The 27,678-nt window shown below is 62.2% G+C and overlaps 1 protein-coding gene across 1 annotated transcript; it reads right to left on the bottom strand.

The window, feature by feature from the left end:
* Positions 1 to 2,165: 2,165 nt before the first annotated feature.
* Positions 2,166 to 26,946, bottom strand: SH3BP2 (SH3 domain binding protein 2). The gene is given in 22 exon segments (XM_027598981.2): positions 2,166 to 2,804; positions 2,984 to 3,043; positions 3,878 to 3,936; positions 3,939 to 3,958; positions 4,285 to 4,340; positions 4,577 to 4,642; positions 4,644 to 4,673; positions 4,675 to 4,690; positions 5,979 to 6,033; positions 6,036 to 6,381; positions 6,383 to 6,409; positions 6,411 to 6,634; positions 8,724 to 8,792; positions 9,023 to 9,092; positions 9,094 to 9,112; positions 9,544 to 9,578; positions 9,580 to 9,615; positions 9,894 to 10,011; positions 11,405 to 11,507; positions 12,415 to 12,554; positions 22,166 to 22,215; positions 26,799 to 26,946. Coding segments are annotated over 22 exon segments (1,788 nt in total). The 5' UTR covers positions 26,850 to 26,946; the 3' UTR covers positions 2,166 to 2,666.
* Positions 26,947 to 27,678: the final 732 nt, after the last annotated feature.

Raw genomic sequence — 27,678 nt, 5'->3', positions numbered from 1 at the left:
AAAAATCTCTATTAACAGAAGGTCGAGAAGCTCACTCTTTTCAACTGTTAGAAGAGTAAAACCATGTTCAGTCATCGGCTTGGAAAAGCTTCCCAAAGGGTCTGAGCCTTTCTTAGCCCAGGAGCTGGACCAGTCTCTGAACTCACCATGATGCTGGACAAGGCAATGAAGCCTCTCTGAGCCTCAGTTTCTCCACCTGCAAGATGAGGAATCAGACTAGGCCCTGGGTCTATTACCCCCAGACTGGGTCCAGAGGGCAAAGCAGGGGAAGGTAGGCCAGTTTTGTTCCTCCCAGGGCTGTGGCCCCCCAGGCTTAGTCAGGGCACACCCAGGACTGTGTAGACACTCCACATGACTATCAGAAGCCCTGAGGGGAGATGGGAAGGTAGGCAGGGGTGGGGGCCGGGCTCAGAAGAGCAAAGGACAGGTCACATGGCAGTAAGTAGCTGAGCTAGAACTTGAATCCAGGCCTCTCTGACCCTCCGTTTTCTCCCCTGTGAAATGGGCACATAGCAGCTTCTTCTCCAAGCAAACTATGTCAGTACCCGTGGGGCTCAGTGCCTGGAACCCAGGAAGTGCCTGGTAAGTGGTAACCACCCTCCAACACTGTATGAGCAATAGAATGTTCATGGCAGGTCTCAGGAGGGAGCGGATCCCTCTGGCCCCTCCTTTATGCTGGAGACCATGCCTGGGACCCCATCGGCCACCCCCAGCACACACTCTTACAGCTGAGGTCCTGGGTCCCTGGGTCAGTTCACAAGCAGGTGGGAGTCTGTCCTGGGCAGGCCTAGGGCCTGGGAGGAGAGGCTAAAGCCAGTTCAGGCCCCAGGGCGGGCCTTGGGCAGCCACAGGCCTCATCTGTCCAAGTGAACAAAGGCCCCAGAACCCCCCAAACTTTCCAGCTCAGGGGTCTTCAGATACATTTTAGCCGCTGAGCTGGCCACAAGTTAGCTAGAAGTGACAGGGTGTCCCACATCATGCAGTGCATCACTCGCAAGCAGAACCCCCAGGCACTGATGAAACCGTTTTCTGGTCCAAACCCCACTTAGAACTTTTACAGGAAGGGAAGCTGCAGCCAGTAGGGAGCGGCGTGCCTCCATGGGTTCCCCACACTAGTTCAGGGCAGGGAGGGACTGCTGGTTCCCAGAGACTGTGTGGAATGCCTAAAGCGCCCCGTGCCCCAGACTGGACAGTGCCCGTGCTGACACCCCCCTACCCCTGCAGGATTTAGAGGAAACATCTGCAGGGACAGTGCTGGACACTTGGCTCCTGGAAGCAGATGGCTGTCACCCCCCCAGCACCTCTCCCATCCACTGTGGCCTCACCCCTCTCCCTCCTCCAGCAAGCCACCCCACACCCCAGACACACCCCAGAGCAGGTAGAAGGAAGTGCAAACAAAGGGCCCTCTCCAGATGATGAATCCCCAGCTGGTGGGGACACTGCTGTCCTGGGTTTGAATCTCACACAGCGAACTTCTTTCCCAACATAAGACACAGAGAGGATCTGACGCCCCCGGGATCCCAGCCAGCCCTGACCCGAAGTGGAGTCTGTTTCCACAGACAGAACAATCCAGCCTGGATGGGCGTGCCAGGGAGAGTGGCTTCTGGAATTCCACAGCAGGCAGGGAGGGGCGGTCAGGGCCAGACTTGAGCCAGTTGCCCAGAGGACTCGGGCATCCGGGGACCACCATCCCCACCCACACTTAGCCCCTGGGATCTTCCCACCCCTCTGTAGCCATCTCTTCCTCCAGGAAGTCTTCCTGGAGCCCCTAGCGGGGGTTCTGAGCTCCCCACCCAAGCACCCCCACGTGTGCCCAGCTGTGCCCCAGAACTGTTTGTTCATCCAGCAAATGACCCCACGGTGGATGGGGCGCCTTCTACCTCTGCAGTCCTATCGCCTTGAACCTGACCTGTGGCACTTTGGAGCATAGGCTCGAGTCCAGACTGCCCGAGTCTGGGTCCTGTTCTGTTCCTAGCTATGCGCCCAAAGCAAGTTCCTTACTGACCTCTGCCCTGAAGACCACCACTTCTTAGGCTTCCTGTGAGTTGAGCTGCTAGAGTCACTGCTTAGACGTGGGTGTGGCCACTCAGTAAGGCTGCTCACCCTCGTTCCCGTGGCCACTCAGTAAGGCTGCTCACCCTCGTTCCCAGTGAAACCCCGGCCACTGAGGGAAATGTCATCTGTGCTTTATTGTACATCAATGGCCCATACTGGTGCCTGCGTCTTAGAGTTCCTGGGGGTGGCAGTCCTGGGGCCAGCCTCTGCCCAACCCCAAATGCCCAGTCCTGCCCAGCTCCCAGCACAGTGCAGGGTTCATGTGCTGGTGGAGTTGGGGAGGGGTGGGGTGACCACAATTCTTGTCCACAAAGCCCAGGCAGGGCTCGGTCCTGGGACCCTGGGCTCCGGGGAGGTGGGACAGGGTGGGCTGCATGTCACAGGAGAGCCCCCCAATCCTCTGGAGTGCAGAGCCTGGCCCAGCCCCAGGGACCCAGCCTGCTGCGTGGGGCCTGGCCTGGCAGATTCTACAAGGTATCCGTCGGGGAGACCCTGGGTGGGAGCACAGTGCTCGGTCTGGCTCCTCCTCCCATGCAGGCCCGTCTCATCTGCGTGGCCGGGGGTCATGGCCCCCGTGGCTCAGCTCTGCCCAGCAGCATGTGTCACTGGCGTCACCTGGGCCTCGTGTAGCCGTAGGGGCGCTGCAGCAGCAGGCTCTGGTGGCCGGGCAGCACGTGCGTGTGATAGTGCTCCACGAGGCTGCCCACACTCACAAACAGGACCTCACCCTCCAGGTAGAATTTAGAGTCCTGGGAAGGGGGAAGAGTGGCGGGGTCAGGGGGGTCTCCTGCGAAAGGGGGTGGTCAGCAGCAAGGGTGACAGTCAGGCAAGCTCCCAGGTGCCCTGTGTCAGCTCTGTGCCTGCCACCCCACCCCCAGGTGGGGGCTCCCTTCCAGCTGGGGCCCTGGGGCGGGGCCAGCCTGCCCACCTTCTCAAAGATGCGGTAGTTCCTCACTTTGTTGGAGCTTGTATCCCACACGACCAGAACCTGCAGGGAGAGAAGCAGCAGATGGATCAGCTGAGAGCAGCCCCAGCCCCAGGGGAAGGACCGCAGAGACCGAGGGGCCGGCAGAAGCACCACAGCTGGGTCCTGGGGCCCTTACGGTGACCTAGGGAGGGACCCGGACAGCAGGGTCCAAACAGGCAGCCCCTGGCCCCAGGGCTCCTGCCCTGATGGCCTCTGGGGAGACTCGAGTAGCAGTAGCAGGTGCCTGGCTCGCCCTAGGACCATTTCTGACAGACACAGAACAGCGGGGGCGCCAGGCTGGCTCCATCCGTGCAGCGTCCGACCCTTGATCTCGGGGTCATGGGTGTGAGCCCCACTGTTGGGCATAGAGCTTACTTAAATAATAAATAAAACAAATAAATAATAAAAGAAAAGAAACAGAAAGTGAGGCTCAGTGAGGTTGTGCGATCCCAGCCTCGGAGGAGAAGGGGCACTCCGGCCGACTCGCTATTCCCACGTTCCCCAGGCAGCCTCCCCGGCAAAGTGCATGAAAACCCCCAGCCCCACCAGAGTTCTGGGACCCCCGGCACTTCCCTCCCATCTCCTGCCTGTGCTGGGGGACTGGCCATCATCGCCCCCAGTTTGCAGATGGCGTTCGGGTCCTGACAGTAGATGGGGCAGGGGCTGCCGGACAGAGACCCCAAGGACAGACCTGGTCGAGGTGGCCAAATCAGAGGCTGCCCAGGGAAGTGACGTATATACTCCAAAGTGCTGTGCTGGCTGTCAGCCTGGGTGTGTGCAGAGCCAAAGGAGCCCACCACAACACAGCAGTCCCCAGGGGCCTTCACTCAGCAGACTGACTGTTGGGGCACCTACCTTCCCTGACTTGGTGGAGGAGTTCCGGATGCAGTAGAGTCCATCCCTGGGCTCTCCCTGGGGCTTGTGGCTTTGAACAGCCTAAAATAAAACAGTTGCGTCAGCAGATGAAACCATCCTCAGCCAGCGCTCGCAGGAGGACCCTCAGCCCCAGTCCTCAATGTGGGTTTCTGTCTTCTCGCCACTCTTCAGCACAGGTCCCAAGAGCAACAGGCTGCGTGAGGGCCGGGCCTGTGCCGGGCGTGGGTGTCAGCCAGGCAGGACTGAGGGGGTGGCCTCTATTGGCCAAGGGCCGTGTACCTGTGCCGGCGACTGCCCAGCACCAAGGCAAGTGAGGGGGACAGAAAGGCTGGGGACCGCACGACTGCCAAAAACAAGGATTTGGAGAAAGAGGGCTTGGTGCTCACCTTTCCACTTCGCAGGATTCCGTGGTGTTGATAAACACAGAGCTGGGCAGCGGCACCTGGAGAGGCCAGCGGCGGTCAGGGTCAGGGTCAGGGCCAGGGTCCGAGGGCTGCTTGGAGCCAGTGCGCCATACCCCCCCCCGTGGCAGGCTACCAGCCCGTGCCCAGATCTGGGCTTTCCACCATGCTCCCGCACCCACCTCAACGCCGGCATCCTGGGGGCTCCTCCCTCAAGATGCCCGGTGAGGGGGCTGCCCACCCACCGCCGTGAGCTGGGCTCTGCCCTCGGCCCCACCTTCTCATAATCCTCGTCGGAGTCCTCCCCGCCGGTGCTGTCCGCCCTCGACGGCCGTCGGGGTTTTTTCAAAGGAGAAGCTCCTGAAACTCTGGCCCGTCAGGGGGTGACCTCCTGGGAGGGGAGCAAGGAGAGGCGGGAACATCGCTGTCGCACCCTCCGCCCACCACCCCCATTCACCCAGATGGTGTCAGAGGTCCAGACCAGGGACTCTGAGACAGGTCCATGCTGACCGCCCTGGGGCGACAGGAATTGCCTGAACTGGGCTCAAGGCTGCCAATAACACTGGCAAGAGCATGGTGGGGCCTGAACTCTGGTGTGGTCGTAGCACAGACAAGTGCTCTGGACGCTGTGGGAGAAGGCCCCAGACTTGGGGGCGGGGGGACGCAGCCCCAGCTCTGCAGCTAACCAGCTTTGTGACCTTGGCCAAGCCACGCCCCTCCCAAAGCCACAGAGAGTGGATGATGTGAATGGACGGAGCCCACACTGGGCTGTGGTGGAGGCTGGGCCATGGATGACTGGCCCTGGCACACACAGCCCTGTAGCTCTTGGCAAACTGACCCAGTCTGCACCACTGAGGCCCCTTATGAAACGGAACCATCACATGGCGCCCTCCTTCAGCAGCAGAGCTGAGAGTCCTAGGGAGAAGGGTGCCAGGGTCAAAGGCCTTCAGGGAGTACTGGGTTAGCACGCCCGCTCAAGCTTCCGCCCTGTGGTTCCCAGAACCATCACCGGTTTGGGGCCCCAGACGCCTCTGACCACAGGCTATTGGTATGAATGACACTGTGAGCGGGGGACACACCAGTCCCCCCCAGCAATAACGAAGAGAGTGTTTCGAGCCCACCTCAAGGATGAGTCACCAACATACTCCACATTCTGGCAAGTTCCCAATCAGGAAGAGCATAAAGGCAGCCTTGGTGGCTCAAGAGCCCCCGGCAGGGAAGGACAGTTCCCGATCAGGAGGGCCTGCAGAGGCATGCTGGCTCCAAGTGGCTCACAGCCCAAGCTCCTCCCATCCCGTACCATCTACCCCCAGAGCAGGCAGTCAGCCCTGAAGGCCCCTCCCTTGACCCTGCAGGGTCCTCAGATTGCCCAGCTCGGGCTCTGGGAGGCCTGTTTCCCCAAAGGGCCCTCTTGCCCACTGCTCCCCAACAGCAATGGGCTCTAGGCCCTCCACCCACGAGGCTGGACATTCCTCTAGGGCAAGGGTAGGCCCGGTGCAGGGGAGGCGGCTCAGGCTCAGCAGGCTGGGGCAATCCAGGAGCCTTCCTTCTCCTATGCTAGGGCTGCTTGGTATCCACCGTGGACACAGACAGTGCCAGAGGCGAGGAGGCCAAGGCGCCAGCATGAGAACTGCCAGCTGGGGAGGGGCCCCAGGGGCCCCAGTGCCAAGTCAACTCACTGGAGGTGGGGGAGGGGTGGCTTCTCTGTCCTCGGCAGGACCGCTGGCTTGCTGCGGCCTCAGGCATGGGCAGCTTCAGTACAAGAGGCCTGGGGGCCACCGGGGGCACAAAGAGTCTGGGCCTGGCTGCCTCCCCTGCAGGGGCCTCTTCAGCCATCTTTAAGAACTTGGGCTTGTTGGCCGGCACGGGTGGAGGCTCGGGCATGGGTGGCCCCCGGGGGGTCAGATGGAAGGACTTGAGCTTGTCACAGTTCCTGGAGGAGGCAGCGGCCACGTTGGCAGGGCTGGAGGCAGAGCCAGGCCCATGGCCGGGGACCCAGGGCTCTGGGCTGGGGCTGGCGCTCTCGCGTAAGCAAGGGGGTTTCCGGAGGCCGGGCGTGGTTGGCAGGTGGCCCAGCGGGGGGGTCACTCATCCTCCGGGGGGCCATGGGGCACTCTGGGGCCAGGCTCAGGCCGCCTCAGGCCCAGTGGGTCCCTCTTGGAGTCCTCAGGAGCTGGGCTGGTGTCAGGGAGGCCACGCTTAGGGGGCGGGGGTGGCAACAGGGGGCTCGGGCCCTTGGAGGCAAAGGAGTGAGCACGGGGCATGTCGGAGAAGGCTGGCTTCCTGGGTGTGGGCACGGGAGGTGGGGGGTAGGCCGGCGGGTGGGTCAGGGTGTCTGCAGAGCAAAGAGACCCAGTCAGTGAGCGTCACCAGCTGGAGGCTGGGCCAACCCCACCACCCTGCACCCCCTGGCCTTCCTCACCCCCTTCTACACGCAGCCCACACAAGCTTCCTGAACCATCAGCTTCCCGGAAGTGGAGGTGAGAGAGAACAGGCAAGGGAGACTCTGAGGACTTCACCTCAGGGAGGGGAGGCTCTGGTTCCCAGTAAGAGGGGTGAGGAGGGTGGACGGGAGTAGGTTGGAGGAAAATGAGGGTTGCGTTTGCTCATGCTTTAAGAACATCGAGGGAGCGTGGGGTGGGCCGTCGGGGCAGCTCTGGAGTTCGAGGAGAGGAGAGGGAGCGTGGGGTGGGCCGTCGGGGCAGGTCTGGAGTTCGAGGAGAGGAGAGGGAGCGTGGGGTGGGCCGTCGGGGCAGGTCTGGAGTTCGAGGAGAGGAGAGGGAGCGTGGGGTGGGCCGTCGGGGCAGCTCTGGAGTTCGAGGAGAGGAGAGGGAGCGTGGGGTGGGCCGTCGGGGCAGGTCTGGAGTTCGAGGAGAGGAGAGGGGAGCGTGGGGTGGGCCGTCGGGGCAGGTCCTGGAGTTCGAGGAGAGGAGAGGGAGCGTGGGGTGGGCCGTCGGGGCAGCTCTGGAGTTCGAGGAGAAGGAGAGGGAGCGTGGGGTGGGGCCGTCGGGGCAGGTCTGGAGTTCGAGGAGAGGAGAGGGAGCGTGGGGTGGGCCGTCGGGGCAGGTCTGGAGTTCGAGGAGAGGAGAGGGAGCGTGGGGTGGGCCGTCGGGGCAGGTCTGGAGTTCGAGGAGAGGTGAGGGTAGTGTGGGTGGGCCGTCGGGGCAGGTCTGGAGTTCGAGGAGAGGTGTTGGCTGGTGAGGCCAGTGGAGTCAACAGGCTATCCGTGACACCGGCTGTCCAGTGGCCTAAGACTGTCAGGAGAGGAGTGGGCCAGGCCTGAGTCCTGGGGTGGCCCAGCTCATGCTGATGGCATTAAGGGGCCGTGTGGGGCTGAGTGAGGTGGGACAGGCCCCGGAGCCTGGGTGCCTGGTGCTGAGGAGCAGGGGAGATGACCCAGGCCCATGGACAGCTCGACTCACAGGTGCTGAGTGCTGCATTTGAGAATGGGGAGGCCACTGGAACCCAAATAAGAGATGTTTGGGAGAGGGAGGGAAAGCCTGCTTGGAGCAGGGGCTCGGAAAGGTGGGGAGGGAGTGTGCAGGCAGGTCTGCGGGCACTGGCCCTGGAGGAGCGCAGCTGCGAGCAAAGCGAGGCCCCCATGTGCTCATCTCCAGCCACACGTGGCCGCAGTTCAGGGGTGGGGCAGATGGACATGGGCTGGAGCCGTGGGCTCTGTGCCGGGAGGGAGGTTGAGGCACATGGCCTGGTCCTGGCAGGGGCCCAGGAAGAAGGAAGGGGGCTGGGCCTGCTGCACTTGAAGGGGGGGCAGGGGCTGAGGAGGGCAGAGGACAAGGTCACTGGAGAGGAAGCAGAGGAACAGGGAGGCCGGGGGCAGAGGGATTGTCCCAAGTCCCCAGGCGAGTGGAAAGGACGGTGGAATGGCATGGACGGCAGGACAGAGGCCCAGCCCTCCGCCGTCTGGTCCGATGCTTGGCTGTGACACATATACGCGATGCCTGGTACATGCCTGTCCCCCTTGCTCGGCCACGTACTTTGGGAGGTCAGGAGGGAGTGGGTGGTAAGTGACAGACCGGCCTAGAGGTGCTCCAGGGAGCTGTCCGCCACAGGGAGTAGGCCCTGCCCTGGACCCACCCACTCCTCAATGTCCCTCCTTCCCCACTCTCAGCCCCCAGGGACCGCCCCTGGCTCAGCATCATACACGTGGGCCCCCCTACCTCACTGATTTGCAAATCACCTCCCGACCGCCCTCCATCCCGGGCTAACTGTGGAGGTTGGAGGATCAGGTGAGCAGAGCCAGCCAGAGTATACACCTCTTCTGTTCTGTTCCTCCTATACTTGGGCCACAACAGGGAAACTGAGGCCACCCGGAGCAGTACTCAGGCCAGTACTCCCAGCCTGGGAGGGGCTCTGCTCCGGGTTCCAGCCCCAGGAGCCCCTAGGCTCACAGGTCGCCCACCTACCCTCGGGCTCCATGGGCTCAGGGGAGTCAGGCTCCATGTACGAGTCGTCTTCATCCTCATGCTCGTAGTCTGTGAGGCAGATCGAGGGTCAGACCCAGGGTGGCCCAGGCCCAGCTGCACCCAAGGGTGGTGGGGCAGGGGCCCTCAGAACACTGGGAGCCAAGGGCCAGGGAGGGCACAGGGCAGGGCATGAACCCAGGACCCAGGCTGCCTGGGAAAGACAGCCAGATATTCCTCCCCTCCTGGGTGGCAATGGCCAGGTGTGGAGGGGGTAGGCCGTATGCAGAGACAGGCCTCACCTTCATTGTCTGTGGGGTATGGGGAGAGGCTGATGTCCACAGGCCGCTCGACTGCACCGTAGAAGCTGTCCTGTGTCCGAGCTGGAGTCACTGAGGTGTGGGGCAGGGGAGGGGGCGGTGAGCACCGCGCAGGGGGAGTTCCTTTGCACTCACACATGTGGATATGCACACACACCCTCGGATACAGGACCGATGCACAGACACGGACATACGCACAGACCAACACAGACAGACACATGGACGTATACAGAGCCAGACCCACGGATAAACACAAAGCAAGATGAGACACACAGTCGAACAAGCTCCTCACAGGTGAGAAACACAGACCCAGGACCGGAGGCCTCCCTGCCACCCCCTACCTGACCACACAGGGCCAGGCCTCAGGGCTGGCCCCACATCCCCAGCTGCCCTGCAGAAACTACCAATGGGTGTGCACACGTACACACACACACACACACACGCGCACCCTGGCCAAGGCCCCAGAGGCAGGAGGTAGGCACACACGTCAAGCCCAGGCCCACCTGGTGTCCGGGGGCAACTCCTTCTTCTCGTGGAAAGTGGCCAATCTCCTTGCGTAGCAAAGCCATCCAGCTCTAGGGGTCAGTCGGGGCTGGAGTGGGTGCCTGCTGCCCAGGGGGCAGGGCTCCACCCTCGCCCCGCCTCCCTCAGCGCCCGGGGCTGCTCCGCACGGAGGTCAGGGACACGACCCCTGTGGCCTTCCTGGGGCTCTGGCCCCACCTTAGCCCATGTGGAGCTCTTCCCCAGATGGCTCCTGAGCGTGTGGTACTCATACCGGGCCACGGGCTTGAGGATGAGCACTCGCCCAGCACCATGTCCCATCAGGCCCCCCCCACCCTGAAGGCAGGCTCACCTTGCGCTCATCCTCAGAGGAGGCCGAGAAGAACCATGTGCGGTGCTTCTTGCTGATGTGGACGATCTTGAAGGGGAAGACGTTGTTGGACGTTGTCTCTTCAGCTGCCCGCATCACCCTGAGGGCACAGTGCGGGCGGTCACCACCCGGTCAGCACAGCCCGGATGGGTCCTGGCACCCCACACCCACCGTGCCCCCGAGGACGTGGGCGGGTCTGGACGGCCCGCCTAGCAGATGCTCCAGGCCAAAGGCCTAGATGCTTCAGGCGGAGGGAAACGTGCAGGCAAGGACCGGGCACAGAGTGGACAGGGCTCATCCCGGAAGCAGCAGCCCGTGAGGCTCCAAAACGAGGACATGTCACCCTCACTGCCCACCAATGCCCCTCTACTCAGGTGCCACCCGCCCACCTCGGCGGGCCTGCCTGTTGGGGGCCCGAACAATGTCAGCCTCCGCCCTGCCCCTGCAGCCCCCGTCAGACACCCCAGAGAGCACTGGGGGGACGTAACTTACGTGGCTACTCCCCCCAGCCAGACCGTGGGGGTTGTATAGAGATCACAAAACCTACCATGGGGGAGCCCCACCGGGCCAGGCGCCTGGGGCAGGTGCGCCCATCCCCCGGGGTAAGGGTGCGCATCCCTCCCCAGGGGACCCCAGAGCTCTGAGCCACGAATGCCCACTGGCAGCCACAAGCTCCAGGCTCCTCCCCTCCTTAGCAGTGCCCTGGCTGGAGGAGGCCTGGCACTGGGTTGGGCACCTGGGCAAGGCACCCCCCCCACTGAGCTTGTGGCCAAAACCTTGAGTCACTCAATCCTGCCACACTGACATGGGACCTTCAGGTCCGCATAGGCAGGAGGGGCTGGGCCCCTCCCAGGAAGTTGGGCAGCACAGACTCATGCCGCAGGGTGCCAGGCCCATGGTGTGACACTAAGACCCAGAGCCCAGGAGTCACACTTCACCCCTGCCTGCAGGCCCCCGATGCTGTGGGGCTGGCCCAAGTGGGGCTAACGGACCCTCACTTGCCAGCATTCCCCATCCCATCTAGAAAGTTCTGGCCCAGCGTCCACTGGCCTGCCCATTAGCAGAGAGGCACCCGCTGGATGGGCCCAGCCTACGGCACGTGTAAAGTAAGGAGCTGGCCCCGGCCTGGGAGGCCCCCAAAGCCTTGGAGGCCTGAGGCAGGGCCTCGGGTGGAGGAGGTTCCTGGCCCCTTGGAAGGAGGCTATGGTAGGAAAGGCGGCTGGGTGAGCAGGGAGACGGAGCGGTGGCCGAACGGGGACTCTGGAGGCTCTGCTGAGGAGAGAGCAGGAAGCCCCCAGCCTTGCCCAGGTCCTCTGCGAAGGCCCGAGGGGGACTGAGAGGCCACACAGAGGGTGAGAATGAGTAGGACAGGCTGGGGAGGGTCCAAAGGGCTGGGGTGGGCGCCATCTCAAGACAGCTGGACTCTCCGTGGGCGGGAACGAGGGACAGGCCGGCCAGGGCTCTGCGGGGGCCGCGGGGCAGGGGGCACTTACCGGTTATAGCCGCTCAGGGAGAAGGCGCCCTGCGGGGAGGCAGACGTGCTGCTCTTGAAGTAGTAGATGCATCGCTTGTGGATGATGACAAAGCGCAGGGGCCCTGAGGGCAGCGTGGCAAGGGCAGAGGATGAGCCTTGAGGGGCTGCTGGCAGACCCCACTGGGAGGCCATTCCCAGAGGCCCTGGGTGACTTAGGGACAGACCTCCTGCCTTTGAACCTCACTAAAAAGAAGGGCAGGGAGTTGGGCTAGCATGCTGCCCCATCACAAGGAGTCCACTGTGGGGCCAAATGTAAGCAATCACGGGCAGGCTGACCAGCCCGAGAGCACCACCCCCCAAGGCAGGCCTGGCCACGCCCAGGGCAGGGGGAGACCTTGACCACCTAGGCTGGCTCAAGGAAGTGCAAAGCCAGGGCCAGAGGTCATACCATGGGGAGCTCATGCCCAGTCAGAGCGACAGGCAAGGCCCTGATGCTCTTTGGCCTTAATGTCTTTGACGACTGGGCATCTCCCAGACCTGGGGGCTCCCACTCTCTGCTAACCTGCTGTCCAGGGACCAGAGCCTTGGCCTCATGCAGCTCTGGAGGTCCAGCACCCAGCTGGATTGTGGACCAAGTGACTGACCAACTGACTGAACACCCACTGGATGGTGCAAGGCCAGACCTACCAGGCCACTGAAGGCCCCCGGCCCCTGGCTGTAGACAGAAGCTCCCCGGAACCACTAGTCAGCACCATGCACCAAATGTCCAACCTATCTTCATTTTGCAGTAGCACCCCAAATCATCCCACAGTCCTGGGGAATGAGGAGGCAGACCTCAGGTCCCCCAGGGGGTACTGGCCACCATGCAGGGAAGGAAAACTCTGGAGGGCCCACCGCGTCTGAGCAGAGGCTCAGAGAGACAGGCTGCTTGCCCACAGAGGTCCAACAGGGCAGTGGGGCCACAGGGCTGGGGTTGAGCCCCTGTCCCCATATCCTCGCATCACACTCCCTGCCACCCAGAGGACTCACATCTGAGCAACTGCAGCTGGGTGCCACCCTTCTTGTGCAGGTAGCCAGCCTTGGCCACGCCCCCAGGCATGGTTAATAAGTTCTGGGCACCAATGGCCTTCATCGGGACGGGCCAGTGCATCTCTTCAGCCGCCATGAAGCTGCAAAAAAAGGGGAAGGAGACACGTCTCAGCCAGGGCTGGGGGTCAGAAGATGGCTTAGGTTGGGGCATGCAGTAGGAGACACCGCTGAGATCCTGGAGACAGCATAAAGGGTCGATGCAGCAAGGGGTGAGGAACCTTCGGAAGGCCCCCGGCTTCCAGGTGGGACCCCCAGGGCAAGAAAGGGCCACCTGGTCCGCGTGGTCAGCCCCTGGTCTCTCTGGCCACACACCGAGCCCCAGGGACCCCGAGAACAGAATGTAATCCTTCACACACCTGCTAAACTCACGGATCAGTGGGGGCTAGGGGACAGCAGTGAGTGAATTCAAGAAACCATTGGCCCAGGTAAGTCAGGTCTGAGGCCATAACCACCCCAGGTCTGCATGCCAGGTGAGCTATGATGGAGCCTGCCAGGGAGGGCTTCCAGGGGGAGGTGACTGGGATCACAACCTAATGGATTTAAAGGGGTACAGGGGCTGGGACAGGCGTGGGCATCCTCTCCATCATCTCTGACCCCTAGCAGGGAAGGGTGACATGGCCCCCAAGTGCCCCACCCTCCACTCCTGCCTGCCCTTAGCCAGCTTCTGTCCATCCCTTTCTTAAGGGCCCGAGACCAGGAAGCAGGAAAGTGGGTAGCCCTGAGTCCCTAGTTCCCACCCTGGCTCCGCTCTCTGGGGCAGCCCTAGGCCATAGTTGTTGGAGCTGTAAAATGGGAGCACGGGGTGGACACAGCCTGGCACACAGTACACGCTTGTCAGCAGTGGCCACGGTGGCCATCCGGTGGGTTGACTGGTGTCCGCTCTGTCTCCCCATCACCAGCCTTGCTCAGCCTCCCGCTCATCCTAGCGGTTCTCCCTGAACATGCCAGGCTGTTTCACCCTCTGGCGTCTGCCTGGAATGACTGACCACTCCCCACTTCTCCCATGAAGAACTCTTCATCCTTCAAGACCCAGGTTCAGAGTCCCCTCTTCTGTGAGGCATCTGAATGCCCAGTCATACTCAGGATTCCCTCCCCACCTCCGCACTGTTTTGCCTGTGCCTGCCCCCACTGAACCTGGTGCCTGGTCCTTCTTGGGGCCCCAGTGACTTGGAGTGTCAACTGGGTGTGTGGTCGGTGTCCCACCGAGTCACCAGTGTTGCCGCCCGGGTCAGACCCAGAGGCCCTGTCTACTGGGGCTCCTGCCAATACAGCCCCCATTCCCAAAAACACACACAAAGCAAGCCACTCGGCTGCTGGCAAGCCAGCATCCTCTCCCAAATGTTCACCCCCTCCAGGGACCCGGCTGCTCCCTGGCCTCCGCCCGGCTCACTCAGGCTGCCCCCCTCCGGCTCCGTGCGCAGAGGACCATCCCCGGGGCCCGGGCCTCCGCCCACAGCGGAGGCTCGGAACAAAGGTGCGGCCCCGGCCCCCCAAGCCTGCTTCCGGGGACGGAGCCCCGCGCCCCGCCCGGCCCACGCCCGCCTTTGTTCCCCCCAGGAAGCGGGACTCGCGCTCCGGGCTCGGTACTCACGGCGTCCACGCGGCGGCTCGCCGCCCCTGCGCGCAGTGACAAGGCCCCCGGCCGCGCCCCCCCCGCGCCCGCCTCCCGCCCGCCCCAGCCGGGCCGCCCGCGCCCCGCGCCCCGCCATGCCGCGCGCCCCGCCGCCGCCGCCGCCGCCGCCGCCGCCGCCGCCTCGCCCCCCCGCCCCGGCGGCCGGCTCCTCCCCTCGCGGGCGGGGCGGGAGCGGCAGGTGGGGACCTGGCGCTCCGCCCGCCGCCCCACGGACCCCCGCGCGGGGCCTCAGTTTCCCCAGCGGCTCCTGGAAGACGGAGGCGCGGGGCCCGGGGCGCGACGCGGACGTCTGAAGTGCGGCCCAGAAGCCAGCATGCCCCGGGCCCGCTAGGTCCCCGGCTGGCAAGCGCCCTTGGCAGAGGGGGGCTTGTCTTCCCTGAGCCTCAGTCTGCGCCTCCGCAAATGGGGGTGAGGGGCGCCCGGCCTCCCAGGCTTGTGGCCGGGGTGAAGCAGGTCTGGCTGGCAGGCACTGGGGCTCTGCGTGGGTCTCTGGGTCCTCCCGCCCCCTCTCAGGCAGGTTGCTTCACCCATCTGTCGCCACGGGTCTCCACCAACAACCCCCCCCCACCCCCCCCACCCCCGGGCCAGATTCCCTTCAGGAGCCAGAAGTCCAGTCCTTGGCAGCTCCCCCTGCTTGGGTAGATGTGCGCTCCTCTCCTAGGACAACCCCAGGCTGGCCAAAGGTGGGTGATGGCCTTGCTGGCCTGGCCCCCCAAGCATTCTGCCCCCTCTACCTCCCACCGCATACAGGCTGCGGGTGAGATGGGCCATCCGAGGCAGAGGGTAGCTCTAAGAGCTTGGGCCCTGCTCCCACCCAGCTGGACATAGCCCCATTCCATGGTTTCCTGCCTCCACGTCAGGCTGGTTCTGGGTGCCCTCACCTGTGTACCTCTGTTCCCAGCGCCCTTGCCAGTCCCTCCCCTGGCAATGCACTCAGCCCTCTGGGCCACCACCTCCCCCTGCTCCTCCCAGCCACCCTGCCTGTCCTCCTCCTGACCACCTCTGGGCAGCAACCCAGCACCCCTTGTCTCCGTTCCCCCCCTGCCTCCATTCTCTCCCCCCATCACCTCCACTCAGCACGTTCTCCCCCACCCGCACATGCCATTCCCATCACCACTGTTCCAGATCTCCAGGGCCTCATCATGCACACTTGGCCTTTCCAGACCCAGCCCCCACGGATCTTTCTCAGGGGCTCTCCTCCCGCCCTCCACCTCCATGCACTTGTGCCATCCAGACCCCGTGGCTCCTGAATCCAAGACCCAAAACCACCAAGCACCACCTCCAGGCGACAGTCCACAGTTTCCACTGCCTGAAGTTGCAACCAAACTAACTCAGCCCCCAAGAGTTGCTGCAAATGAACACCAATTCATCATTAACTCCTCCAGAAACAGAAGAGGAAGGAAAGAACTCTGCAAGGCCAGCATTATCCTGAGACCAAAACCAAAGACAACACAAGAAAACTACAGACCAATAACCCTTATGATTGCAGACGTCAAAATCCTCACCAAGGGGCGCCTGGGTGGTTCACCCAGTTAAGTGTCAGGCTTGATTTCAGCTCAAGTCATGAGCTCAGGGTTGTGAGATTAAGCCCCGTGTCAGGCTCCGTGCTGGGCATGGAGCCTGCTTAAGATTCTCTCTCTCTGCCCCTCCCCCTTCTTTCCCTCCCCCCTCTAAAAAAATGCTCACCAAAATATTAGCAAATTGAATTCAGCACCATGTAAAAAGGATTCTAAACCATGCTAAGTGCGATATATCCCAGGAATACAAGGGTAACACTTAAAATTCAATTATACCACATCATACCAATAATAAAAAAAATGACAGAAACCACACGATTATCTCAACAAACACAGAAAAAGCATTTGACAAAATCTGATAATCTTTCACGATAGGGACAACACTCAACAAACTAGGAACAGGAGAAACGTCCTCAACATGGTAAAGTGTTTATGAAAAACCCACAGCCAACATCACCCTCGATGGTAAAAGACTAAAAGCTTTCCCCTAAGAGCAGGGACGAGGTGAAGACGTTTGCTCTTGCTACTTCTCTCCAACCTGTATCAGAGCTGCTGTCCAGTACAATTAGGCAAGAAAAAGAAATAAAAGGTATCCAGATTGGAAATGAAGAAGTAAAACTATTCACAACTTAGATGGTTACATATACAAAAAATACCAGGGAACCCACTAAAAAGTGACGGGAACTAACAAACGAGCTAGCAGGATAAAAGATCACAGACAAAAACCAGTCATACTTCTACATACTAGTAGCGAACAATCCAAAAAGGACATGAGAGTTAGCTCAAGTGTCCCCTCTTTCAGGTGGTCTTCCCTGACCTATAGGGGTTCCTATGTCCCTCCTTGGGGCTTACACAGCCTTCCCTCCATGTAACACTGACCACACTAGCTTGTCACTGTCCCCCATTCTCACCAGCTCAGGCCCAGCACCCAGGGAGCCCCAAAGGAGGCACAGAATGTTGACCCCAGTGGGTGGTAGGGACGGCACTTGCCTGGAAGGCACAGAATGCCCAAATACAGCTCCCACCCTGGCATACTGCATCCTCCCCAATCTGTAAGGAGACCTGGTGTGTGTGTTGGGGCAGGGGCAGCTGCTGTGAGGACAGATGAACCCACCACTTCTCCTCACTCCACACCTGGGGGAAGCCAGAGGGGAGGAGTTAGGGCAATTTACAGCGCCACTCTGGCTCAGCTCAGTGGCCAGGCCGGTGTAGGCCTGTGAGAGCCTCGCTCTTGCCTGGCCACGGTCTTTCTGTGGGCAGGATGAGGGCTCTTAGGCGGCCAGCCTGACCTTGGGTGCGGAGCGTGGGTGGTGACAGAGTTAGGTGGTGCTCACCTTCACCTCCCCTAGGAATGTCCTCACTTCAGGGACAGATGCCAACATCCCATCCTCGGCTCCTCTCCAGAGGACAGACCATCTGAGGGGAAACCCATCCTGTTGCCCCCAAAGCGTCCCGCCCCACCCAGCTCTGCCCTGCACCAGTGGGCGAGCTGGGCTGGCACCTGACCAAGAGCTGAGTGCCAGGCCAGGCTGGAACAGAAAAGGGAAGGAAATGGTGGCTGAGGGTAGGGGTGATGATGGGCCACGGTGGCTGAGGTGACCACACAGCTTTTGGGGACTTTCAGTCCAGCTCCACCGGTGCCTGGGAAAACTGAGGCGAGTCCCTCGGAAACACCCACACTCCTGGCCAGCCTGGCCTCCCTGGCCACCTCCCCCTACGCTCCTGGTGTCGCCCAGCTCATCCCATGAGCTCATCAGCAGGAAGCTTCAGTCCCTTCTTCTGCAGAGGCAGACACAGCAGTGGGGGGGCCCCTTCCTGTGCTGCCAGGGGTGGGGGTGCCTGCCGAGCCCCCCTAGGGGGGAGCTGTCAGGGAGAGTGCTGGAGGCCCGGGTTCAAATCCCACCAGGCTTGTCCTCCATGGAGTCTCTGCTTCTTCTCATTTCAGGTGGGCGCAGAGTCCCGTCTTCACAGTGCCCCAACACCGCTCGGGGCATCTACCCCTCCAGAGGAGGGTACCAAGGCCGCCCAGGGAGCTGGCCGCAGGGGCACGCCAGCTTGCCGCGCTGGGAGTGGCTCCGTTCCCTGCAGCTCAGCGGAGTTGTCTGGGGCAGGGTTCCGAAGACATAAAGGTCGGCGTTAAGATGGCCGGCACGGTGGGCTCTGGATGAGCCCTTCCAGAAGGCATGTGATCTTCGTGTGCACGACGAGCACTAGGGAAGGCAGGCACCTCAGGCACACTCTCTGGTCTCTGCTCCTATGCTCGCCCCTGACCTTCTCTTAAAGTTGAGATTAGTCTGGGTGACCGGAGGCCTGAGGTGCAGGGATGGGGGCAGAGCAGATGGGTGAACACCGCTCTGGCCTGCAGAGACAGCCCTCGTCGAGTTCCACGAAGTGCAGGCTCAGTGGGTCCCACCCGCCCATGAGGCTGTGAGCCCCCCGAGGTGCGTGGACATCCCCTGCACCGGCCCGCATGGGAGCCGAGGCTCCACACCCCCGTTCAGTGTCTCAGGCAGTGTGCTCAGACGGGCGGTGCGTGTGAACAGCACAGCTCTGTGCGGCTACAGTGTGCGCATCAGTGTGTGTGCATGCGCGCACACGAGAGCCGAGCAGGGGCTCTGGAGGCCGAGCTCCCGTGGCTCTCCTCTTCCACACCTGCAGTCGCAGCCCTCGCTGTGGTGAGGGAGCTGGCGCCTCGCGTGACCACAGTCAGGGTTTCCTGTCAGTGATGACCAGACGATCCCGGAACTGCAGGACACAGTGGGGCCGGGGGTCCCTGAACGCTCTCATTTCTACGCACACCCACACACAGACACATATATGCACACGTACACACGCACATGCACACGCACACACACGTACACACTCAGACACATGCATTCACTCGCACACTCAGACGTACACTCATTCTCACACGCTCAAGCACACTATACCCATACCCATATTTATGGACTCACACTGGTACATACTCATTCACTTCCTTGTAAGCAGACGCACACACACACGGCCTCCAGAGGCTATCAGGACCCTCCGTGGGTGCTCCCAGACCCTGGGCTGGCAGCCCGAGCATAGGTCCGAACCATCATCACCACCCTCCAGCCCTGCGTGGGCCCAGGGCCAAGTCGCACCTGCCAGCTCCTTAGGTCCCACAGGCTCGGTGCTTTACTCCCATTTCACAGACTAGAACAGTGACGCTGGGAGAAGGGCACTGGGCACTCACCATGGGCCAGGCTCTGTGCTTCTCAGGGATCACCCTATGTCACCATCCCAACACCCCCTGACGTGTGAGCCAGCATCATTGCCACGCCACTGATGAAGACATTGAGGGTTGAGAGGCTGAGAAACTTGCCCAAAGTTACACAGCCAGTAAGCACGGGGGGAGGGGGCGGGGGGGGGGGGACGCCAGGGGCAGCCACTCCCCCGGCCTGGCACCCAGCAGGCACTAGGTGGCGGTGGGCACACACAGCCCATCTGTTCTCCACCCTTTCAGTTCCCCCTGCTTCCTCTTCCCAGAATCTTTCTCCATAAGAGAATCAAAACCAAAATCTCCTACAGAGGCCGGAGGCCGGGGGGCAGCCATGCCGGAGGGAAGGAGCATGACCTGGGCTTCACGAGGAGAGCCCACCCCCCCACCCAGACCCTCAGCTCCGTGCCAGACCCCCAAGCACGCTTCCCCCGGGCACACACGCTCACTCAGTGTGTGTGCACACAGGACCCAAACGGCAAGGCCACCCGGCAGCATATATGTTGGGAAGGCGTACCCCGACCCTGGCCCCCACCTCCCTGCCAGCTGCAGGCTGAGCAGCACATGATGGGGGGCAGTGAGGCCCCCACTGTGCCTCCCAGCTCTCGGGGCTCTCCTCACAGCCTGTCAGCTCTGGAGTCCAGAGCTCAGCCTCCCCAGGCAATCCTGCAAACACGGGGCCAGCACCACCTCCCAAGCCCCGAGTCCCTGCGCAGCCCCACTGACCTGAAGGCAGTGACCCGGCACATGGCTCTGCTCCTGTCTGTGGACGGCCTAGGGGCAGGTGTCCCGAGGCCCTGGGAGGCCATGTGACTCAGGGGTCACAGGGCAGATCCGCAGACTCCCTCCCCCAGGCAGGGGAGGCCTGATGCCCCAGCATGTCTCTGAGCGCTGCCCAGGCCCACAGCTCCCTCCTGCTGACAGCTGCCTGCTCCATCTGGGGCCTGGGGCCACCAGGGTTTCCTCCCCACCCGACACTTCCTGTTGCCGGTCCTTGGGCAGCCCCGGCTAGCCAGCACTTCCTGCCTTCTACCCTCCAATGTCCTGAGGCCCAGTTGAGACCCAAGGCTGCACTCTTCGTCAGCACCGTTAGGTTAGGCCTGCGGAGTTTCAGCCGACCCCTCCTCCCAGCCCATACTGTGGTCAGAGACCACAGCTCTCCAGGCCCCAGGGCAGGGCCAGCTTCGTCCCCTGGGAGGAAGCTCCCTACTCGTCCCCCGCCACACATACTCCCATCGCCTCCTCAGCAGACTCAGCTTCTCTCCAGCAAACCATCGAAGCCCCTTCACGGCCCTAGGTGTCAGACTCTGTCTCCTTGGCCCCAGAGGCCCCCTCCCCCGAGAAGCCGGTGCTTACACCCCATGCAGGGAGCTCACTACCTCCACCTCTCGGCCCTTTGACACCAACGCACCAAGGAACCAGGTTCCCGGCCGGGGCCTGGGCATATCCCTTCACCCGCCCCCCCTCCTCTACCACAGTGCCCCCCCCCGCCCCCACTCCCCTGCCAGGCACAGCCTCTGTACAGGGCTGGGCTCACACACCTCTAGCGATCACCTCTCCGCCGGCGCTGCCAAAGCCAAGCCCTGCCCCGGGTCCCACTCAGGCCCCTCCCAGGCCTACGCTGACCCACCAAGGTGGGCTTCCTCCCCTGTCCAGACCCACAGGCAAGAATTTGGGGAGCAGGGATGCAAGCCTGGGCTGTTTAGTGCTGAGCCTCCACACCCCCTGCCTCTCCTCTCCTGAGCTTGGGTCCCACAGAGGACAGGAGGCCAAAGGAAGGAGCACTCCGGGATGACCCCCACAGCAGGTTTGTGGGTTAGAGAGGCCACAGACCACAGGGTCCCCGGGAGTTGCTAACTGTCTTGTCCAGCAAGTTTCCTGGGGCATGCCCCCAACAATCGACCACACTGGCATCTAGCCATCCCACATACTTGTCATTGGGGCACTGGAGGAGGGCAGCTCCCGGGCTGGGCGGGGGGGCCTCCGTCTCCCACTTTGTCCACAGCCCCAGACCTCTGCCAAGGCCCTCATGCCACCTGGGGGCCTGTCTGGGGTCACAGACCTCCTGCTGTCTGTTGGAGGGTGGGGAGCTGAGGCTCTGTGTGTGAGCTCCCCCCAGGCTGGGCACGGCCACCCCGGCCTCCCCACGCCTGAGCCAGCCTCAGTGGCCCCCGGTGGCTGAGGGCAGACTGGGCTTTTGGCAGAGACTGGGCCACGACAGTGGCTTAGAGGCGGGCTTCCTCCCCTTCTTCCCCTTTGCAGCCTGCCCAGGGTGGATAGAGGACCCCAGAGCAAGACACGCTGGACACTCAGCCTACCTCCATCCTGTGCCAGCTGTGTGGCCTCAACCTACTTAGCCCCTCTGAGCCTCAGTTTCTTCATTTGTGCAATGGGTGCTGAGGGTTGAGATAAAGTAGCAGGTGAGGAGCCCCTGGGCCATGATCCAGCCGGGACAAGCCAGGGGGGCAGTTCTGGGCTTGGGGGGTGGGCCTCGGCCTCCAAGGGGCCCTGGGGTGGAGAGAAGGTGGCAGGCCCAGCAAGCACTAGATCAGGGGAGGCCTCCAGAGGAGGGGGCCAAGTCTGACAGAGGAGGCGAAGTCTGCTGGGAGGGGCTGGGGTGAAGAAGTCGAAGACAGGACAGGGGCTCAGGGCAACATCCCAGGGTGGGCAGGAATCCAGGGGCAACAAGGTGGCTGAGGCCCAGGGAGGCTGGGGGCCAGGCGTGGGGGTGAGAACCACAGGGACAAGAACCAGGGAGCCTGCCAGCTCTCCCTGGGATGTACCGCCCCTCCCTGGACAGAAGGATGGACGGGGAGGCCCGAGGTCAAGGCAGCAGCCGGGGTGTCCCCATGGGGGTCAGACCCACATTGGCCCCTTCTCCAGCCTTAGTTTCCCTATGGGAGGCTGAGGTCAGGGGTCCCGGGCTGCTCCATGACCTCTGCAGGCTCCCCTTCCCTGGGCCTCAGTTTCTCCATGTGCCCTCCTACCTCCTGAGGCAGCACTTGACCCTTGCAGCAAATCACACTGCCATCTATATTCCCGAAAACAGAGCACTCTCCAATAATGGCAGCTCCATGACCTTTTACGGTGTGTAGAAACAGCCACAGAAATGATCCCCCACCAGCACCCGAGCAGCAACACGCGTGAGGCTGGGGCAGGGCTGGGGTCCCCGCGTCAGGCGGCTCTGGGCTTCTACCCCACCCTCCCCAAGTTGCAGGTCCTCCCCCCAACCCTAAGGGCTGGCCCCTCAAAGTGCCAGGCACGGGGACCCCTCTGCCTCGCCAGACGTAGGGCACTTACCACGGTGGGTGGGAGCCAGCCGGCAGGGCCAGGCAGGGCCAAGGGTCAGCCTGAAAAAAAACAGAGAGGGAGAGCTTTCACTCTGGGTTCCCAGGGTCCTCAGTCTGCTCAGGAGCAAGGTCAACGCCCAGCACAATGCCACCTCTGTAGCTGGGCACGGAGTCGGCCTCACCTCTGTGTGCATGGCCATGAAGCTGGTCCTAGCTTCACCCACACTGCTCACGAGGACACTGCCGTTGGCACCAGCCAGGCTGACGGCCAGAGAGTGGAGGTGGGAGGAATGGGACCACGTCCCTGGGAAGCCCAGCCCCGGCTCTCCCGTAGGTACCCCGGGCCCAGCCCAGTGCCTGCCTGCCTGCCACCCGCGGGGGCAGCTCAGGCACTGAAGGTGCCAGCGAGGGCCTGCTGGGCTCGGGGTAGGCCCTGGGCCCAGGGAAGGGTGGCTGGTGCCCATACTGGGAAAAACCCCAAGCTCTCAAAATAAGATGCTTCATATCAGCCCCTCCTGCAGGGCCTGGGTCTGCCCAGAGCCAGCCCTAGGGCCCCCAGCCACAAACCCCCTCCTCTCTCTGGCCTCACTCTTCTCTCCATACCTAGGGCTGGAAGCTGCCTTCCAGAGCAAGGCAGCCAGGATGTTCCTGGGCTGAGGGAGTGGGTGGTGTGGAGGGTAGAGCCCTGCCCAGGGTCACCCAGTGTCATGGGCTACATGGGGTTCCCCAAAGAGATATGTCTAAGTCTTAGCCCCCAGGAACTATGAATGTGGCCTTATTTGGAAAAGGGACTTTTGCATATGTCGTTAAGGATCTCATCCTGGATTAGCCAGATGGGCCCTAAATCCAATGGCAAGCGTCCTTATAAGAAGAGCAGATAGAAGATCATATGAAGACAGGGGCGCAAACTGAGGTGAGGTGGACATAAACCACAGACGCCGTGGATTTCTGCAGCCACCAGAAGCTGGAAAAGGCCAGGAAGAAGGGGCCCTCCTCCAGAGGCTCGGAGGGAGCGTGGTCCTGCTGACACCTGGATTTGGGACTTTCAGCGTCCAGGATTCTGAGAGTAAGTGTCTGTCGTTTGAAGCCCCCAGGGTTGGGGACTTTATTAGGGCACCCTTGGGAAACTATTATACATGGGGACACCCCCCCCCGCAAAGTCCTTTCCCTGGACCAACTTCATCTGAAGTCCTGCAGGGACAGGCCAGTTCTGCGGACAGCCACCACCCTCCCCCCCCCCACCCCGCCCCCGCCGTGGGCATCCAGCTGGATGGAGCAAATCCGAGCTGGCCTCCTTGGCTGTGCACAGCCTCCTGCAGGCCTGGCCCCCCACCCCCCACCCCTCCCAAGCACGGGACTGGATGCCACCTCCAGCTCACACCCACCAGACTTGCTGGGCCCACCTCCTGCCTCAGCCTCCTGCTCGCACCCCTGCCTAGCCCTTCGTTGGTACATGTCCACCATGAAGCAGAGGTCAGGCCAGTTCCCTGGCCAAGTATATGGGGTCTGGCCCCTGCTTCCTGCCCTGGGCCTTTGGCCTTTCATGCCCCATTCCTCGTACATGCAACCTCTTCCACTCGCAAACTAAATCCTCTCCAACAAAACGCTCTCTCATCCTTTGAAAACAGAACCATCTAGAACCTCACACCCTTCTCTGAAATCTCCACAATGGCATAACCTTATGCACTCACACTGATATCCCCAAGCACTCCCCATCGGCCTGGGTCCCACCAAATCCCCAGAGCAGGTTGGTGCCTGGCCCACGGCAGGGCCCAACAAACGGATGGATGGACTGATGGGTTCAGAGTCACGTCTACACACAGGGCCGTCCCCCTGACATGGTCTAACTAGCACATGCCTAGACTGTCCCTCAGAGCCGGAGTGGAGAACTGTGACTTAGAGCTAACCTGACCCTCGACGAGAACGGATGTGCAGGGTGGCTGCCCATCCATGCCCAGGACCTCTCCTCGGGGAGATGAGCGGCGGGCCGGGAAGGAGCGGTATTCAAGACTGCTAATTGCAAAACACAGAACAAGTCAACGCATCGGAGCCTGCCAGTGTCCCTAGAAAGACAGCCGTGTGCTGGGGTCTAGAAGGCCCCCAGGGGTTTCTCAGGGCTACCCAGGGTAGAGGCAGGAAGCAGCCCAGCCCCTGGTGCCCAAGGGCAAAGGAAATGAAGAGAGGGGCAGAGGCCCCTGGGCCCGGCTGTGCCCACATGGGGCTTGGGCTTCTGGGCCAACCTGGGGACAGGGGTAGGGATTCTACTCTGGGACACTTGGCCCCCCAGCCGTGTCCCCACAGAAGACTCACAAAGCCCACACACCCTGGAGGCTTCCTCTCCCAGGCCAGGTGTCTGCCTCCAGCCCACATTCCCAAGCTGAGCAGCTACAGGGTAAGCGGTGCTGAGGGGCAGGCTGGGTCTGGGGGAAGAGCGCTAACCGGCATTGTCTCTGGCCAGGGCCACGCTCCAGCCTCAAATCACGAGCCAGCAGAGGCGGTTCAGGATTCACACTCCAGTTCATCACAACACAGACGAATCTGCACTCCCTTGAGAAAAAATTCTCCAGAGCGCTGATGTGTGGACCTGGGCCCCCCGCCCCCCGAGTTCCTGGCCTGCCGCCGGTGGAGGCCGCCTGCCCCTCCTGCCAGCCTTGGCCCAGGAGTGCTACCCCCAAGATAGGCACTCAGTCCTGCCCGCCCCAGGGGCTCGCCAGGAGAGAGCTGCACAGCGGAGACTGTACAGGTGTCCCTGGGGACTCTGACGGCTGTGGTGTGGGGTTGTCCTGAGGGCCATCTGGCACGGCTGGTGGGCAGGGACACTGCAGGGGCACCTGGTCGCTGGCGTTCTGTTACTCCGTCAGCACGGTCATGCTGGAAAGGGGAGCGTTCTCGCCAACTGTCCTGCTCAGAGCTGGGCAACACCCTCCCACGCCACTGCGCTGGGTCTGGACCCTTGAGCTCTCCAGTCTCCTTGCCTCTACCACCAGCCCCATTCCCAGCCACACTCTGGAGTGCTGGGAATTCCTCCTGAGGGTGCCTCTCGGCACACACAGGCCTGGGGCTACGCTAGAGCCCCTGCCCAGCCTGCAGGGTACCCTGCCCTGGCCTTCGTCTTCCGCACCGGAGCACTTGAGCGTGTCCCTCACCAGCAGTTCACAAGGACAGCCACTGCCTGTGTCCATCTCCTGCACAGTGCCCAGCACGAAGCAGGCACCGAGGCCTCCACGCACGAACCGCTGCATCCTCAGCCCGCTCGGCTGGATGCCCCCAGTCTCCACGGCATCTCGTTCCGGAGGCTCATTCGCTGAATTAAACCATTCATCGTGTCCGAGTACCCCTACTTCTCCATCCCTGGGGGCCTCTGGCTATATGACAGATGCCCAGTATGGGGGCTTTGGCGCCCACCAAGCAGGGCCTGGACCCCTCCCCATGGGACCTCTTCCAGCCTGTGTGACCATCCCTGACGCGGCAGATGGGAGGCCAGACCGTGCGCCCTCACACCCCAAGAACCTGCTGGGCCACACCCAGGGCAGATAAGGCTGCCCAACACTGCTGCTGCCCTTCCACGGGTCAGGGGAATGTGGCTGGCCAGGAGATCTGCTGAGCACCTTTGTCAGGAGACCCAGAAACAGAGAGACCATCTCCTCTGAGGTCAGGGACAAGCTGACCTCTGACCAGATGAGGAACCAATAAGGAGAGCAAGACTTCCCCAAATCTAGCCTGCTCCACCTGTGGCCTTCCCGGGCCACGGTGCCCACTGCTCAGGTCATGCCACGCTCACTGCCTCAGCACTCACTGAGCACCCACCCTGCAGGGCAGCAGAAGGCTCCAGAAGACGGTTCTGGTGCTGGGTGCTAAGCCGGCCTCCCTGGCCACACAGGGCCTGGTCCCACCCCCAAAAGAGGGCCTGGTTCCTTCCACCAGCCCCAGGCCGGCCTCCTTAGGAACAGAGCCTCCTAGGGATGCCTCTCCCACACGCACGTCCCATGGGGACAGGCTCCCCACGTGCTGAGGCCAAGGCAGGGGGTCATGAAGGCTAGGATGCTTTCCTTCCTATAGTCCCCTCTCGTTACAGAAGGCCAAGCCAATGGGCCAGGCCAGGGGCCTGGAATGTCCACCCAGCAGCAGGGTGTCAGATCCACAGCCCACTCAGTCCCCAGCCACTCAAGGGTAAACGCTTCCCTGCTCTCCCCAGTGAGGAAGTGGAGGCTAAGCCGGCTTCAGCGTGGCCACCCAGCCGGTACTGCCCATGGGACCCGCCCCACCCAGCCTGGCATTTCCTGCCCAGGTTAGCTCCACGGGGGCATAGGAGGAAGAGAAGTGGCCCCAAGCCTCTCTCAAGAAGGACCGCGGTTCCCACCTGGGCAAAAAATGCACCAGCTCAGAGGGCAACTAGAAGAGAGCCGGGGGCTCTGGGCAGCACTGGGGGCTCTGGGCAGAAGGCTGCAGGACCCAGGGTGGGGCCGACCATGCGGGGTGCAGGTGCGCACCAGCCTGACCTTGGGGGCTCCGAGCTTGCTTGCTTTAAACTCACATCCAAGGCCCAGGGGGAGCCCAGTCGGGAGACATTCGGCCACAAGCTCCCACCCTAAGCCCTGCTCACCGCTGCCACTTCCCGCAGTGGGAGGGTGTCTGGAGCTCACCCTGGAACGAAGTCTGGCAAGAAGCAGAGCCTGAGGCCTCAGAGTCTCCATCGGGAACGTGGGCTGTCCCAAGAGCTGGTGGGCTCAGCAGTGCAAGCAGGGTTGAGGCCAGGCGCTCTGTGTTAGGGCTGTGTGGACAGACAGGTCCACACTCCAGCAGAGGTTCAGATGAAGGCAGTGAGGTATTCTGGGAATAGTATCTCTGTCAGAAAGGGGGGGCCACGGCCAAACTCCACTGGATATAGCTAAGAAAACTGAGAGCAGGAAGGACCAGAGGATCACCGTTGTCCACCACTGGGCTGGGCTGGGCAGGAGTCATGGGGGCCCAGTCTCTCCTGCACATAGCATTACCCCAACCCTCAAGTTCTCCTGGTATTGGGGCAGAGGGAGGCAGTCAGGGCACCACCTGCCAGCAAACCTTCACACCACCACACCCTTCACCCCAGGATCCGAGCTGGCCTCACCCTCCATCTGGGGCTCCCACTCTGCTGGGGAGGCAGCCACTTCTGACTCACATTCTTGTGACAACCATTCCACCCAGACATGGTGACACATCAACAAGCGTCCTGGGAGCAATCTTCCACATGAAGGAGTCAAGCAAGGAAATCACATGGAGGGTGTCATGGATAGAAAGCAACTTGTGCAAAGGGCCTGGGGTTGGGGTAGGAGGAGGCATGCACCTTCAGCCAAGAGGAACAAAAGCAGGCTCATTCCAGAACTGCTTGTCAGGGCCACCTGCCCAGCTGAGTGTGGATGAGGTCTCAGACGTGCCCCTGGGGAGAGCTCCCAGGCCAGGGTCCCATTCAGGCTAGGCTCCAGTCCCAGCTTCACTTATTTGCACTGGGATATGGTACAAGTCACTTCACACCTTAAGCCTCAC

The sequence above is a fragment of the Zalophus californianus genome, chromosome 2 (genome assembly GCF_009762305.2).
Source record: "Zalophus californianus isolate mZalCal1 chromosome 2, mZalCal1.pri.v2, whole genome shotgun sequence".
Classification (NCBI taxonomy): domain Eukaryota; kingdom Metazoa; phylum Chordata; class Mammalia; order Carnivora; family Otariidae; genus Zalophus; species Zalophus californianus.
Note: the sequence above shows the minus strand (reverse complement) of the source record. Positions and strands in the feature narration are given on the sequence as shown.